The sequence below is a fragment of the Sphaeramia orbicularis genome, chromosome 12 (genome assembly GCF_902148855.1).
Source record: "Sphaeramia orbicularis chromosome 12, fSphaOr1.1, whole genome shotgun sequence".
NCBI lineage: Eukaryota > Metazoa > Chordata > Actinopteri > Kurtiformes > Apogonidae > Sphaeramia > Sphaeramia orbicularis.
In genome coordinates this window covers 56,994,638-57,012,561 of record NC_043968.1, presented here as the reverse complement: position 1 = coordinate 57,012,561, position 17,924 = coordinate 56,994,638, and the positions used below count along the sequence as shown (strand labels likewise).

At 38.1% G+C, this 17,924-nt stretch overlaps 1 protein-coding gene across 1 annotated transcript in view; it reads right to left on the bottom strand.

The window, feature by feature from the left end:
- Window positions 1-3,689: 3,689 nt before the first annotated feature.
- megf10 (multiple EGF-like-domains 10) overlaps window positions 3,690-17,924 on the bottom strand; it is a 92,514-nt gene continuing 78,279 nt past the window's right edge. Inside the window, exons 16-25 of the mRNA XM_030149644.1 lie at window positions 16,790-16,918; window positions 15,824-15,952; window positions 14,069-14,197; window positions 12,941-13,069; window positions 12,593-12,820; window positions 11,731-11,846; window positions 11,494-11,614; window positions 8,981-9,025; window positions 8,690-8,899; window positions 3,690-7,877 (exon numbers count right to left, since the gene is read on the bottom strand). Coding sequence (XP_030005504.1) covers window positions 7,711-7,877; window positions 8,690-8,899; window positions 8,981-9,025; window positions 11,494-11,614; window positions 11,731-11,846; window positions 12,593-12,820; window positions 12,941-13,069; window positions 14,069-14,197; window positions 15,824-15,952; window positions 16,790-16,918 — 1,403 coding nt within the window. The 3' untranslated portion in view covers window positions 3,690-7,710. The remainder of the gene's footprint in view (window positions 7,878-8,689; window positions 8,900-8,980; window positions 9,026-11,493; window positions 11,615-11,730; window positions 11,847-12,592; window positions 12,821-12,940; window positions 13,070-14,068; window positions 14,198-15,823; window positions 15,953-16,789; window positions 16,919-17,924) is intronic.

The following is a 17,924-nucleotide window of genomic DNA, read 5'->3' as shown; positions in this document are numbered from 1 at the left end:
CAGCGTTTTTGCTAGTAAGCTTTAAAAGCTTAGCTTCAGCAGGTAGAGAAAAGAGAAATGAGTGATAAGTTTCGTTTTCACTTCCGCTGGCAGTGGTCTGCACCGCAGAATACCCTGTGGTATTCTCCGTCTGGGTACGCATCTGCAAGCACGTGGAAAACAGATGGAATGTATGCAGAGGACGGACAGAACACTGCATCCGTATCTGTCTGTGTCTTTAACGTTACTTGCAGTCAGCGTTACTTTTATCACTGTCATTTATTTTGAAAAATCTCCACACTCCCCACACATTATTCCTCCTCCTCGTACCTGCTGCACTGAACTGTGAATGTCACATGGCTGTAACTGGTATCGGTGCATTTGTATCAGATATCTTTTACGAGTACGAGTACACACACTGAGTATCAGAGCTGATGCCCGATACTCGTATCGGTATCGGTGCATCCCTAATACTTATACTTATCTTCTCATGGCATCCAGTGTGGACGTCAAATCAAAATTTTCATTGTACAGGGAAACTTGTTTCTTTACTGTACACATGACAATAAAATGCATTGAATCCTTGACTCCATTGAATCCTTTAATTATTCTGTTACTGGATTTTATGATCATGTAAACAGCTCACTGATCAGTTCCTACAAGAAACATTTGATTATTGCTTATTACGATGTAATATTCTGCTGTCTTTGGCACAATTTAATGTTTGATTATCGTCCTGTGATGTTACCAGTAAGGAGCAAATATAAACAGAGTCAAGTCTTAATGAATTAATTCCTCTCAAAAATTAATGGATTTATTCTTGTTGGAAAAGCATTTGACCCCAGACTAAAAACCCATTTATTAACAAAATGAGACATTTTCAAGTCACCAAAACCCACTCAACTCTTTAAACCTCAAAGACTGAACAACCCCTGATGGCCAAAAGCATCTACTCATCTGAACCCTTAATCTTATCGCTACATGTAAATAAATCAGGTAAAATTCAGTTTCTCAGCAGCATCAGATATGAGTCTTTTAAACATTCAGAGGATCTGTAGTGAACTTAGAAACACTGTCATCTTCTGCATCACTGAATCTCTTAACTGGGAGTAATCAGCTGATTGGAATAATCAGATATGATGCATTTACATGCACATCAGGGATGCAATGACTGAAAAATCCTGGTTTAGACGTTTCAGTCCATTATTGAATTATTTCTTTTTGAGTACATACATACATAATGACAGTGCAGTCAAACTTCCTATTATTGTCTTCCACTCATGGTTGACTGTGTCACATCTGTTTTCTATGATTTATTTTTCACTTCAGAAACACTAATGTAGATAGAGGAAACTGTGTTTGGACTAGAGGGGCAGGGCTATGGGATCCTGAGGCATCAGATGTCAGCTAATGTTAAACACCAGCCAACTGACTCAGTAAAGCTGTAAACGACATCAAGCACTGTGAAACAAGTCGTTTTACAGTTTTGTCAGAGGAACCTAGTGACTACAGCTACATTCAAGCTGTCTATTTGGCAAAAATGTTTCATTAAATAAACTGAAACTCTGAAAATCTGTCCTGTTTGTAGGTAAGAGCATAGACACAGATCAGATTTCCTCTGATCTGTGTATCCAGACTATTTTCCAAATGTGAAACAATTTACATATTAATGAGAAATGAAACCTCATTTTTGCCATTTTGGACCAAAAGCAGTCGTGAAAAAAGAAAACATTTTACCCCTCCATGTTCTTTTCTGTTGCTATATATTTCCATGCCTTCCAAAAAAAAGACTATAATTACAAACCCTTCACAGGAAGTGGCATAAATGTTTGTCTCTGCAGGAATTCAGCCGTATGAACCAAAATAAACTTAAGCTGTCACTGTGCTGTTATTCTGACATGTATATTACTACTCAGTTGTTCTTAAAATTAAACTTGACTCATTTATTCAGCTCACCAATGCCGATGTTTAATCCACAAGTAATATACAGATGTAATGAAACACAGGCTAATTCATGTGAGTTTGGTTTGTCCATCCTTGGCAACTGTAGAAATATGACAGTATGACATGGTGGACAGTGTACAAAGACCTGCTCCTCATGCAGAAATGACCAAAGACACATGTTCTTTTTCAGGTGAATGTACATTAATGATTTTCTTCTACTATATCCTTTAAAAATAGGACCAATGGCCCTGTAGCTTATCGGCCAAATTAAAAGCTTTGGGAAATGTATCCAGATTCCATTTATTATCAGGCAGTTCTGTGTATTTATTATTTTACAGAAATAGTCCATGCTTTGGTCATATTCCAATCAGATCTGTAAAAAATTCAAATTCCAACTTGATATCATTGATACTTACTGATTTATTGTAGCAATCCACTTCCTATCTCTTATAATGGGAAAATTTTTCAAAGTTGCACCAAATCCAGAATCAGATCCAGATCGAAATAATTTGAATACCTTGTGCTGACATCATCATACAGAAGCTGTATACCAAGTTTGAAGTCAATCAGAACTGTAGTTTCGGAGAAAAAGACGATTGAATTTTTTTCCCCGTAAGAGCCCATGTTAAATTTTCCGTAAGTTCCTGGATCCAGAAGAAGATCCTGATCAGCATGTGGCCATTATGTTTTAGTCATCTCCCCATCAGGGCTGTACTGTAGAAATTTACACTTGATATCATTTAGATTTACTGAGTTATTGCATCGATCCACTTCCTATCTCTTATAATGGGGCAATTTTTCAAAGTCGCACCAAATCCAGAATCAGATCCGGATCCAAATAATTTCACTAACATTTGTTGACATCATTATAAAGAAGCTGTATACCAAGTTTGAAGTCAATCGGAATTGTAGTTTCGGAGAAGAAGACAATTTAAATTTTTGTAACAGACGACGATGACGCCAGACGCCGCATGACGACAATAGCTTACAGCCTGTCGGCCGGTAAGCTAAAAATGACACATTGGACAGGGTTTGCCTTTAAACAATATTACTAAAGCTGTTTTAGATGACAGTGTGACTGGTTTGCATAAACTGAAACAGCAGTAAAATTAAAGTTAAGCCATTAGTTTTAACAGGATAAAGTGGGTTCATTTCTAAACCTGCTTTACCCTCACTAGGGTCATGGGGGTTGTTGTAGCCTATCCCAGCTACTTATGGGTGAAGGCGGGGCACACCCTGGACATGTCACCAGTTCATCACAGGGCTGACATATAGAGACCAACAATCACTGTCACATTCACACCTATAGGCAATTTAGATTAACCAAGTAACTTATCAGTGCATGTGTTTGGATGGTGGGAGGAAGCTGGAGTACCTGGAGAGAACCCACGCAGACACAGGGAGACACAGAAAGGTCCCACCCCTATCGATTGGTGTTGGAATCAAACCCAGCACCTTCTTGCTGTGAGGTATGAGTGCTGTCCACTGCACCACCATGTCACGTATTTTTAACGGTACAATATATATGTGTCCACTTTTGTTACTGCTTAGTCCCTGTAGGAATTGCAGACAATACAATTATACAATATAAATCATGCTTTCTTAAAACAAACTGAGTGCAACATTATGTAGACAAGACATTTAGGGCAGATACAGAGAAAAATGCACCACTTTAACTGGCTGTAATATTCGTCTTTTAGGGAGTGATGCATTTATGCAGAGAAAACACATGCGTGACCAACTCACAAATCCTAAAACACACCAAATCATTTGTCATATCATATAATTTTATTCAAAAGCATCCGTGCAAACAGCACTACATTGACAAAAAAAAAGCATAAAACATAGTATTCCAGATGATTGTTTAGTGTAGAGAACAAATGTTAAGTGGTAACCAGAGTCAAACACATCAATTAGAGTGAACACAGGGATTCATGTGTTAACCAAAGGAACGTCTAAAGCATTCCTTTCATAGCAAACATCTTTAGTGGTCATTTACATACGTTGAACTCTGCAGATTAGAAATAGAGAAGATTACAGAAAAAGAAAAGACTCAGGTTTTCCAGTTTCCGTAATGGTTAAACCTAATACCCCTTTTCTCCTGTTTTCAGTTTTGGATGTAAGACATCAGGTGATTTACATTTTTACATCAGAACAGATCAAAATATATACATTATTTTACAAATAGGCTCAGAATAGCTTAAGACTGTTCGCTATTTTCGGCCATTCAGAGTAGAAGATGAAGAAGAGGAAAAAGAAACATGTACAATCATTTAAAAGCAATATTTTTCTGGACGTTTCTGAATATTTTTATGAACGACTCTTGATGTCAGTTGCTCCTGTTACAGTTAATCTTTCTAAGCTAAAGTCCAGCTCAAGCTTTACTTATTAGATGTGGATGTTGAGCCCTTTTAGACCAGCAACAGGCTTTAGTGTTGGGATGACTTCAGTTGGCGGAGTGAGGATGTTAGCCGTTTGTATGTTGTTTCCTTCTAGTTAGCATATTTGTCTTTTATCAAATAAATAGTTGTGATACTCCTGAAAATGCTACGCCAATTAAATCTGGGAGGAAGACGCCTACAGGAAGCTGGAGGATGAAGTCTCAGAAAAGGGAGATATAACATAGAGCAATGATGCAACATAAACCACACACAAGGACCCACAATGCGCAGCAAGCAGATAGGAGCAATAAAATAAAATAAAATAAAATAAAATAAAATAATGGATACAAATCAGCCTTGTTGTGACAGCATCAGTGTCATGGAGTCTTCTTTGGCATATCAAAATTGTATCGCATCTTCACACAAACAGGAAATAAAATCAATACTAATATAAGTGCCTCTTGTTTCATAGTCACACCTTCAGCTACTTTCTCTTACTTTCTGTGACTTTTCCATCTAAAAATGTACATCCAAAATCTGTTTTGAACCAGTAAAAATGCAAGTAAAACCCTTTCACCAGGGTGGTGATCCCTGCAGTGAAAGAGAGCAAACTGTACACTGACCTCAGACTACAAGCCCAAACAAACAAAAGATCAGGTTTTTCAGAGCCCCTTTAGAAAAAAATATTGGAGTTCCTTCGTTTTTGACATTTAAGGGTAGACTTATTTACCATGCTGCATACTTGATCTTCTTTCATGTAAAATGTTAAAAAATTCTTTTTAGCATCCATTCCGTAACAGTGATGACAAAACCAGTGCAGCCTCTGTTGTATACCAAAATAAACAGTTCTATACAAACAAAAATAAGTCATGCATAACACTAAAAACATTATTCAGTATATCAACAAAATAAGCAACACAAAAAAACAAAAAGCATTTATCTACCTTAGTATATCAAATTAGAATTCTTTATGTCCCCTTTATGAAAATTACTTTACAAATTTCACTCATTTTATACAACAGCAGTTGACCCAATAATATCAGTTTGCCCCAGTGCTCATTGAAGATATTTGTTTTTATTCCATTATTTAATTATCTCACCCTAACCCTGCCTTGGTTGCTCATATTTCAAGACAATTCAAAGTGCTCTTTCCAGAAGAACTATTACAGTTATGAAACTTCTGCACAGCTGTACAGTACATAAAGGCTGTGGAAGTAGCTGCTGTGGCATTACTGCTATTTTGAAGTGACCGTATTAGGAAAAAACTGGAGAAGAGCCAGGAGGGTTATGTTAAACTCTGTAATGTCACATGCAACTGAGCAATTTCACCTATTTACTAAAGGTTAACACATGCAGTTATGTTTGAGAACACCAATCTGAACACTGAATTAGCACTGATGGAAATTAGCTGGTTAGATGGACCACATTAATGCTAACATCGAAGGGTGACTCTTGCCAAGCTAATGCTAACTTAATCGAAATGTGACCGAACTACTACAACGCCACGAGAACTAACAACAACTACTTTCTAAACATTAACACAGACAATTAAACAGCTACTTAGATGACTGAAATGCACTACCAATTAAAGCTAACAGTGGAAAATTAGCAATTAGCATTGGTGACAGACTCCTTTGGATAGTCTTGTTAGTGGAACGTCACAACCACAACTACAATATGTATATCTGTTAGGAACAATGTCTGTGTTTTCTATCAGGTTGTAAACACATTAATCTCTGGGTATTTTAACACTGGGGTCTGTGGGGATTGACTCATGTTTTGATATCAAGTGGCCATTTGCAGAGCTGCAGGTTTTACCTTCATCTTTTAGCACTGAGGGTTGCCACTTGACCACAACAAACAGCTTGAATTGAAATTGTTGCTGGTGATTGGATGCTAAAAACATGGTGCATCCTAGTTCACAGTGCAGCACAGTCTGGAGGAGCTGCTACATCCAACCAGATGAGGGATACTTAACTGCTACAGAAAGCAAAAGGCACTTGTTGATGGACTCACTATCTAGTTATTTTAACATGAAAGAAGATAGTTAACACAAAAAAAACTTACTACTTACTAATAGTGCTGCCATATGGACATTTTTGCTTTACAGACACTAAAGACCTGGAAATAGTCATGGAATTTCACTGCATTGGGTGAATGTCCTCCTGTCAAACACGGATGGATTTGATATGTACTTTGAGATGTACAGGATCACCGTAATATATGTCTGTTTAAAGCAAAATGACATCACTATTTTTATGTGCTTTATGTAGTATATCATCTGCATATTATGATACTACAATTCAAAGGAAACTGCATGGAATCTGCATCAAATTACCTAAAATTAAGAGTGAAAACGGTAATGTAAGCTGCTGCAGGAACAATATTAAAAAGAAAAATGATTGAAAATGTCAAAATGTGAAACATATTTGCTCATGGATTTGTAATTATGACAAAATAAATTCAGATGTGTGTGTGCTGAGACCTATCTTATTTGATATAAGACTGAATGTTACCATGAAAGTGAGTTCAGCTTGGACCCTCTTTGATTTTACAGTTTGTAAACCTCAGCTGTATGCTGATGGAAATCGACTTTAAATGGCACTTGTACCTTTGGTTAACTTAAACACTAATCAAACACTGTCTGATTACTTTGATACCATTACCACATACAAACATCACAAATGTGTCCGCTGTCAGCATTTTGACATCTGCTCTTCATGAAATTAAAGTAAAAGAAAAAGCACAACCAATATCCTTCCATACATTTACTAATATCCAAGCTAATTAGCTGTTCTAGCTCTAATACTGTTGTTATACAAAAATAGAGATTTAATTGGTACTGACTGTTATATGAAAATATCATTAAGGCCTCAGTATGCCTCGAACTACTTGCTCAACACATTGTAACCCACATTTGATGAAAGCGTTTACATCTGAAGGCACTTGTTTTTTTCAGTGCAATCCCACTCATCATGCTCATCTTTCTCAGAGCTACTTCTGGCAATTTGCATGTATGCAGCACCATGAATCCCTTTGTCGAGAGACTGCAAAGATTAAAAAACAGTTCTTGAAAAGTGAATTGTGTATCTGTGTAGGACAGATATAAGATGTTCTGTGTGGGACAGGTCGGTGTAGTTTCTTCGAGCCATACTGAGGCCTGAAACCTCAGATCTGTGGAATGACCAGCGAAGCCTTCATTGCAGTTTAAAAATAGCTGTAGAGAATAACAGCTATATATCAAAAAACTCACCTCCATGCTCTCCTATACCCACTCGTTCTGAAAGTCATGATACATAATTGCAACAATAGTGTCAAAGTAAAACAGCAAGAAATGTGGCAGTATGTCGTGGGTATAGTCTTCCTGTTTGGAGGTGGACCTGGTCTCTGTACTGAGTCTCTACCATCAATCACTGTCCAGATCGTTTTCCTCTGAGGTCGGACTCTCTCTGGCTGGCAGGAGGTCATAGTGACAGGGGATGTGGCTATTTTTTGGTAGATCATAGGGATCCTGGCCAATCTGAACATGGCCATTGCTCATGCCAGTAGGATGGATAGTGCTCACAGTCGGCTCTGGAATCAAAACAGATAATGAATAGTTTGTTATAAGGCACAGCTGAGAAAAAATAGTGAATACAAGAGAACAAATGGAATGTACTTTTTGGGATTACAAAAGAATTACTATATATTTCTTTCCCCAGCCAGGTTTCTATAGTCCACTCATATTTGTCATTTTCTATTCAATTTTCATTTTCATTCAGCTTCTCAAGAAAGAAAATTATTCTCCTATCTGTGAGAAACAGCCTCATACAAAGAGTGAGGAGGAGCATCCTTTACCATCCATCCACCCTTTAAAATCTTTCATTCTTTCTTGAATGTTGTGTTGAAGATAAGAGTTAAAAATGATGTCACTGTGACTTTGAGAGGGTGCTGTATCTGCAGTGGAAGACACAGTACCTGGTACTAAAAGAAAGTAGTCAAAAAAAGTTGAGTTTGTACCATGCGGAGGCAATTTAACCTTGTTGCACAAAGACTAGAAACAGTACAATACTAAAACAGTGCTAATAAAAGTCAGAACAATTGACTTCAAACAAAGTTTCTTGATTGCACATCCTGTTGTCTTCCTTTATTTTTGTTTTCATCTCTGTCAGTTGAGATAGCTCTGGATTTGTTGCTAAATGCTCAGGTCTGTGCAGCTCATTATTGAGTGTCTCATGTTCACTGAGGGGAAGACTGTATGAGATAAGGTTTCAACAAGCAAAGGTAAAAGATGTTGTATGCCACCAACAACCAGTCAGGTTGGAGTTTAGATACTAACAGAAACAGCTAAAACATTCTAATCTATATAAACAGTGGAGTCGTAAATAAACCTTTTATCTCCTCACCAACTTCATAGACATTCCTGTTGTTGGTTGGGCTGCTGTTGCTGATTTCCGCATATGGTGAATCCCGTCTTGCTGGTGACTTCATCTCCACGTAGCCACACTCTGTACTTTTGGTGGTCAGAAGAGGGGGGTCCTTTATTGTGGCATATGGGTTTTCAGAACTGTTGAGGGAAGAGGAGCTGGCATGATAGGGTGTGCCCTTCACCAGATCTGAAAGACAGTGGGAGGAGCCAGTGAGGGGAATACCAGCTTTTATTTACGTCACTTTACTTGTATTGAAATAGGACCTACCTCGTAATGATTTTCCCATGTATCTCGTGTCAATCCCATAGGCCCCTGGAGTAGAGTGAAATGATCAATAAAGGGTGGAAACAATAATGTTGTGTTGCACTGGAGCAGCAATATATTTAAAGCTGCGGAAGACTTTCGTCACCAATTTTTCATCAAATCTGTCAAACCCCAGTCATAGCCTAAGTGTCACGAATCTGTAAGTCTTTCTGTGATCCTAAATCTGAACCTGAATCTCTTGCATCACGGTGAACAATTTCAAAGTGCCATCCACCATAAACAAACCATGTGCTTACAAACAGAGCCAGGAGGTAACTCAGGCATCTTTGGAATTTTGTCGCGATGTGCATTGTGGGAAATGGAGGTTCGCACAGCGGCAGTGGCAGTGACCCCATATGATATTATATGGATGAAACAAACACAACGTGGAAACGGGTGAAACGCGGAAATGGCTGGAGCTCCAAGTCGTGTTTGTTGCAGCTGCCACTGCCAGGTGGAGCTCCGCTTCCGCATTTCAGCCGTTTCCGGTTCATGTTTGTTGCAGCCATATAATATCATATAGGGTCACTGCTGCTGCCACTGTGCGAACCTTCGTTTCCCACAATGCACATCACGACAAAATTCCAAAGGTGCCCGAGTTACCTCCCGGCTCCGTTTGCAAACATATGGTTTGCTTATGGTGGATGGCACTTCGAAATTCTTCACCATGAGGGACGAGATTCAGGTGAGTAATCACAGAAGGACTTACGGATTCATGATACTTAGGCTATGACTGGGGTTTTACAGATTTGATGAAAAATTGGTGATGAAAGTCTCCCACCCCTTTAAGAAAAAATACTGAAAAAGTCATTAGACATTACATACTTTTAAATAAATAGAAAAGCATTAATCTACAATTGTTTTTTTTTTAACTTAAAAGCAGTAAACTGTTGGTGCTTGTGTTAGTAACATGTTTGTACAAAAGTCAGGGCAAGCATGTATACAGACAATCAAACAGGACCAAGAATGCTGCCCTGAGGAACTCCGTATCCCCTGGTGGTTTGAAACTTGCCATCTTGGTTTTTTGAGACAGAATAAGTCATGTTCGTATAAAAGGGTGGAGCTTTAAAAGAGTGCTTGGTGAAACTAGCCATGCTGATGTTAACGATAAGTTATTAAAAAAACAAAACAAAACACCACACTCTAACACTGCCTTAATTAAGCCTAACCACAATTCTTACATAGATGCACATTTCAAAAGATAAACCTCTCTTCTTTTCAGGAAATACAAAAACTTTTACTGTGGTTAGTAAATTGCTCTGTATCAAACCCATAACCTCAGACTGTATGAAAGACATGGACAAAGCCAACATCAACTACTGACTGTGGAGACCTGTTTTGAGATTGGCATTTGGCTATTGCTTTGTAATTTTAGCCAAAAAGTTATTAGCACAAGAAGGTGGAGCTGGGGAGGTGTGATGGGGTGGCTAATACTGGTGGCTTACTGAATACATACACCTCACAGCTAACTAACATTGCCATGTTGAATAGCAAGAGCACCAAGTATTTTCTGGCTATGATGCAGTATTGAATGAAAGCTGTTAGCGAATTATGCTAACGCTCCATGCGGTGTGAAAAAATCCTATAAAGAGCTTGTTAGTGCTACTTCTACTGTAATGCTGTGAGGAGAAAATAAATCTTGCTCTGTTGAGTGAACTGTCAGTCAAAGCCCATGGAACAGATATGAACAGCATCTACCTGTTATAATGCAACTTAAAAGGCAAGTTGAATTTAAAAAACACCTGGAGGTCTACAGGGATTGACTTACTTTTTGGAAGAATGATGACGTGCATATAATGGGAAAGGGGCTCACAATTAAATGAAACCAACACCATAAAGGATTTGTAGCCTTACATAGATATTTATACATCTAAGTGCAGTATGATCTAGTTCAGGGGTGGGCAACCTGTGGCTCTGGGGCCACATTTGGCTCTTGAGCTTTCCCCCAGCGGCTCCCTGTGGCTTTGTCAAAAAACATGGAAATGAATAACACTTTTATTTATTTTTTTAACCATTTTTCTGTTATTGTTGCAACCATTAAGTTATTCTGATGTTATGTAATTGTAAAAATGCAGACTACACTCCAAATTAATGCAAAAACAAAAGTACTAGTAGTAGTAAATGTAGAGTACTTGGTATTTTATGACACTGAAGGTGTTTATCTGTACACTCCATTGCAAAGACAGCCTTCACCTACCAGCTGGTTTTCGCTGCACATCCCAATAATGACAAATGTCACCATTTTCTTTAGTGTAGTTCTGTAATTTCTTTGTAATTCTGAAAATGCACTCAAACTTTGATTTAATCTTGACATTTTTTACCAACTCATCCTAAAGAGCTTCTCACAGTCCCCACTTTAATGTAAAACATAGTAAGGATTTTTTTGTCTCCACAGATTTTTTTTTTCTTAATTTTTGCCCAAAAATGACTCTTTAGATAGTAAAGATTGCTGATCCATGATCGAGTTTATGTCTCACCCAGTTCATTGAAGCAGTCCCCTTGTTTCCAGTCTGCAGGTAGAGTGCCGGTGTGATCACCTAGAGTTCTCTTCCTCTGGTCCACGTTCTTCATGTTCACAAACAGCTGGTTGTTTTTGGTCTAACATTTCAAAGAGACACATATCCGCTGTCTGAATATTAAATAATAGACACTTTATAGTCTAAATGGCTATTTGTGAGTTGCTCCACAGAATCTGAAGAACTGCACTTCTGTACCTTTCCGTATGGAGGGTTGCTAACCAGTGGGGGGCTGATGCACTGGTTCAGAGTGTGGTAGCTGGGGTTGGAAAAGTAATTACTGGGGTGGCCTTCACATGGTGGTGGGTGGGCATCTGAAACATATGGAGACGATTAAAGATGCTTATAGATTTACGCATTAACACCTTACTGGCCATTCTCATATACAATTACATTACAAAAATGAATTGTTTGTGTTGTTGCTGTCAAGCAGGTGCTAAATTAAGAGAAGATTGTTAATGTGAATATAACACATACAATAACATTTTTGACATTAGGCATAATTGGCATAATAGTAATTAAATACTTTTTCCAGTCTCAGGTCTGTAGATTATTTTATTGAAGCTGCTATTGATCAGTTCCTCCAGTCAATAATCCAAACAAAACAAAAATGATCCAAAAATCAGTAGAATGTCATGAAATTAATAACACCGTTACTGAAACAGGGCTTTGACACTGATCCATGAATGTCAGGGATCATAAGTAACTAGGCACCATATGTACATGCACAAAGAGTGTCAAGCAGCACCACAGAGGAATACTGAGGCAAATTCACAACAATAATCTACAAGGGGTTAAAATGTCCATTGTTCTAACATATTTACTAACCTTTGAACCTCAAATAGGCTGTAAAAAGTGAGATAAAGAGTAGATTTTCAGCTTTTCAGTGGGATCAAATGTCCCGTGTGGGCATTTATGACATCAACAGTGAATAATAAATTGGATGTAACTTGCTCAGGTATGGTTATATATTGATACAAATTCCACCTGTGTGAATAAAAAATAGACTACAAGGGGCTAAAGCTTTATTTATGTGTTAAAAGAGGTAAAACTAGTGTACCTGCAATAGTATAATCAGCAGTGACCCTCATAGCTGGAGTGTATGTCACAGCGGGCATGGTGGGCTCTTTTCCCTTCTGCTTCTTCCTGTAGATGATGAAGAGGAGGAGGAGGAAGAGCACCAGCAGTACCAAAACAATGATGCCTGCGATGGCTCCAATCTGGTAGGTGTCGACCTGCATGGCTGCACTGGTCAAACTGTTGAGACTGCCCACCACCACCACACCAGCTGCACAGAAGAGACAATACAGAGGACCCAGACTCTAGTTATCAGGGTATGGAGGTGGATTTAGGAGCTGATTCCTGTATTAACATGGCACAACATCAGCCTGGTTCTGGGTGTCCTCACCTTGGTCGCAGCGGGCTCCCTTCCAGCCTGGGTTGCAGTAACAGGTACCGGTCATGTGATCGCAGGTGGAGTTATTAAGACACTCACAAACCTGACGGCAGCCGTAACCGTATGAACCAGGAGGACACTCTGAAAGAATACAGATACATTTAATAAAACTTTATTCAACCACAAGAGTGTGGTGAAAAAACAATAAGGCAGTAGAATTAAGTGGAGGCATGACTAAAATGCATATAATTATTTAGCTAAAGCAGAAACAGTGCTTGAACTTAAATGCACAGATTAAGGAAAGAGGTAAAACTACTGTACCTGCAATAGTATAATCAGCAGTGATTCATTTTAAATACAAAGCGAAGTAGTGGGTACAAACTGAGTCAGAGTAAATATTATGACTGACAGAAGCTGGGACATTGTGTTAGTATTTCAGATGTTCATGGATAAATTATGTATATAATTATGTTACAATAACATCCTACATTTTGCCACATTTTCCAACAGTAAACAGCCCAAACAGTATGCAACATACATTTCTAATACTGTTTGCAGATGTTACAAAACATTTCAGCTTTAGCACCTACATTGTGAATGAACATAATCATTTTAGTTAGCATTTGATTTGAAGTCCCAGAGTTTTTATTTGTGAGATAAATATGATAAACACAATCTTGTTACTGTTTTATGAGGCTATTTAGATGAATATAAGTCAATTATAGCATTATTAGTCAGGGAGTTTGATTTAGTTTAATTATTAAAATGCAACATGTACAGATTTTGGTTGGTTACTGAGTGATGCACTGTATTATGATATTTAAATCATAAAAAACATGCAACATCTGCATTTTCTATTATCCACTATGATGTATATGTGGGGAAATGTACTACACATTGTGTTGAAGTGGTGTATTACAAAATGCAAGTGTTACTATTTCATATCTGGTGTAAGTCTGAAAAAAGTGTAGATACATTTTCAATACTAAGACTAAAAGCTCTCTTTTAACAATACTGTTCATGGAAAGTAAAGCAGAATGAGAAGGTGAGAAAAGGAGACATTTAACAATATTCCACTGGCTCTTTGAACCTGGTGACTTGTCTTAAAATCAGTCCAGATGTGAGACAGTGTGCGTTTACTTTGTTCACAGTGGCGTCCCATGAAGCCGGTGCGACAGGTGCACTGTCCTGAGATGTGGTCGCAGTCAGCGCCGTTCCTGCACTGACACATCTGAGAACAGTCCTTCCCATAGAAACCTAATGGACAACCTGCAGAGAGGCAACACACGTCACATGTTAAACTACAAATATTCCTTTGTCTAAGAGTGGATTAATTCACTAGAGTTAAAAATAACAGTAAACATTATATGTTTTTTTAACTATGAACTCAGGAAGAAACTTAATTTTTTTGTAAAATTTAGACCTGAGAAATTTGTGTCAATATACAGGGTGTCCCATAAGTCTCCATACATAGGAAAAATAAATGTTTCTTGACATAAACCATTTTTATTTATATAATATGCTCTATATGACTGCCATTTTGTCGGGAACACATTTCAATGCGTGTCCTCCACTGCTGAAGAACTATAAAGAAGAAATATAAAGAAATACATGTTAGAACCATATGTATTATGTCTCCTATGTATGGAGACTTATGGGACACCCTGTATAACCATTCCTGAGCAACTTACAGCCAATATTTATTATTCACTGTAGATCCCTTAAATGCCTGAACAGCACATTTGATCCCATGGAAAAGCTGAAAATCTCCGCTTTATGTCAGTTTTTAAAGTCTATGAGTGGTTCAAAGATTATTAAACATATTGGAACATTAGATATTGTAACCCCTTGCATCTTATTTTGTGAATTCTCCTCAGTGTTGTTGTAATGAGGTGGTGCTTGACACTTTGTGTATATACACAGGGTGTGATTTGTTGGGGGGATGGGGGTGATAAAACACCCCTCTGGTTTTTACATCCCTACTTCTGCTCAATGAATTTCATCCTCTGGGGAGACAACCAACCAATTGAGATAACAGGCAGGTTGTTACAGTTTTCTTACATTAATATCCTACATTACTGGCACTAACATTCACCTGAACCAAACTGTCGACAGTCTCAGAATTAGCAAACACCCCCATGCACTGGGGCACCGTAAAGGGGGGGGGGTGTAAACGTGACACATTCATGGGGCCCAGCATTTGTGGGGGGCCCATAGAGCAGTGGAGGGGGTCCAGTGGATACAGGTTAGAAGTTATGAAAATTTTGTGTAAGATCCGATGTATAATAGAGGAATGGAACCAGGGAGTTGGACATTGAAAGTATATAAAGCTTCACTTTCGTTTCACGCCAGCATTAGTTATGGACCGCAACCCCATGTATATAACTGCCGCGCCTACCCCCCCGACTAAATAACCCCCAACCCCCCTCTGTTTTTTTTGACAAATCGCACCCTGAATACACATATATTATCTGGTTGCCTCTGATCCTTGATGTTCATGGACCAATGTCAAAGCCCTGTTTCAGTAATGGTGTTATTAATTTCATGTCATTTTACAAGTTTTTGGATCATTTTTTATTTATTTGGATTATTGAATGGAGGAACTGATCAATAATAGCATTAATAAAATAATCTACAAACCTGAGAATGGAAAATATGGTAAATTACTATCATGCCAATTATGCCTAATGTCACTAATGTGCAATATTCATATTAACAATCTCAACTTCATTTAGCATCTACTTGACATCAACAACACAAGTAATTTCTTTTTCATATTATTGTATATAAATTTGGGCAGTGAGGGGTTAACCAGAGGCAGTGATGCAGGACTTTGAGGGTTAAAGTGTTGTGTGTGTGTATATTTGCGTGTGTGTATGATTGTGAAGGACTGACGCTGTGTGCAGTAAAGGCCCGTCCATCCCGGGGTACATTTGCATTCTCCATCGTAAGCGCTGCAGAAGGCTCCGTTGTGACAGTTACATGTGTGGATGCAGTTTGGTCCCCACTGACCAGGAGGACACGCTATAAAACAACAAACACAGACACATTCACAGTATTAATGCAGGAATATTGCAGCGCTCAGACTGGTTGAATTCATGTATGGAATTCAGATTTTCTCTTGAGCTGCAAAAAATATCTACATGAAATCTTTTGTACCATTTGCAGTTATTAAATTGTTGAACTGAATTAACTGTCTGTAACTGAACCAAAGCTCTAAGCTTTTTTTTTAATTGTCCCTTTTTATTGTTAATTATGTTTGTTTGTGTAAATTTCTGTCTCTCTTAAGTATAACCCTGTTTCTCAGCGTGGAACCAAAGACAATTTTCCACTGTGTAAAATAAAATACAACTTATGCGAATATACATTTTTAGGCAACACTTTATTAGTTCACATTAGCTAATATTAGTTACTGCAGTAACAAACATAACAGTTAGTGTTTGTAGAGTTGGTTAATGTTGGTTAATGTGCTGTTACTGTAAAGTGTGACAGATTTTTGATTTGTATAGCACAGTAATACATTTGCTGTTGGTATGTATAAGTTAAGAATGTGAGGAAATAATTCCAAAGAGTAATTTAGAAGACTCCATCTCAGCACCAAACACATAATAATAACTCATAATAATGCATAATTATTCTGCTCTCAAGAAAAAAATTATCACCCCCATTTTCAAACTGTTAAACTGTTCCATTAATCTTGATGTTGCACGTTGGGTATTTTAAGAGAACCTAAATAACCCAAATAGGAAATGTTAGCATCATATTGTGGACACCAGCTGGTGCTCAAACATTCATGTTCTAGATGAAACTGTTTCACGGATGTGCGTTTGTCGCTGCTGTAGGAGATAGGTGTGAACTCACGCTGTGAACAGTCGCTGCCGATCCACCCTGGGTAACACTGACAGGACCCGTCGATGGGGTTACAGGTGCCGTTGTTGGTGCAGCTGCAGCTCCAGGCACAGTTTTTCCCAAAGCGACCACTGGGGCACACTGCAAAAGACGCACAATAATCACCTCAATGTAAACACTGAGATACTAAATCTCATATTTTACCAGTCTTGGGCTACAAAAGATGATGAATTTCAGCACCAATAGCAGGAGTCTGTGAGAGTCACATATGGATGACAGCGAATATGAAATGAGCAGATGGCAGATGAGATCCATCTTGGAAACCCTGGTTTGGCGGTAACAACATTTTGGCTGAAAGGAGACTTGTGTGGTTGACAGCAGCAGGTGTTCATATGAGGAAAGGTACTGAGCTGAACTAGATCAGAAAGTTACAACAATATCTTGCACTTGTACCTTTTATATGACATCATGAAAGTTATCAGTAAAACAGATGAAGTTTTAACCCCAGCAGACTGGAACAACTTACCTGCTGATACTAGACCCACCTCATTGACTGGTATATTCAAGTTTTGTCTTTTTACTTTAAGGTCAAGTGTTTTTGGTAACTGTGCACATTTTTTTTGCTTGAACTTGCATGTAATTGGTGAACACTTCAAACTCTTTGTACTATTAACTGATAGCTGTATTTGTCAGCATTGCTCAGATAAACAATTAGCAGCTTAACCCGTAAAGACCCAAACATCCACCGTCAACCAAAAGCATCTACTGATCTAAACTGTTGATCCAGTAATCCTATCAATACATGTAAATAACTGATGTAAAATGCAGTTTCTCATCTTTTCATGGTCATCAGATATGACCCATTTGGACATTCAGAGGCTCTGTAGTGAACGTGGAAACACTGTCATCTTCTACAACATTGATTCACCGGTAAAACCCATGGAATTGGATCAATGACAGTGGATGAACACACTTGGTTTATGTTCAGTTAATGCTATATTTTACTAAAAAAGTCACCTTTTCTTCAGTTTTTTTCTGCTTTGATACAATAACCTTTGACTTTACTCTGAGCTTTTATGAACATCTTCATGATCAGTCAGTTAAACAGGAAAATAGAGGATTTTCACTGGAAAAAATGCTAAAAAAT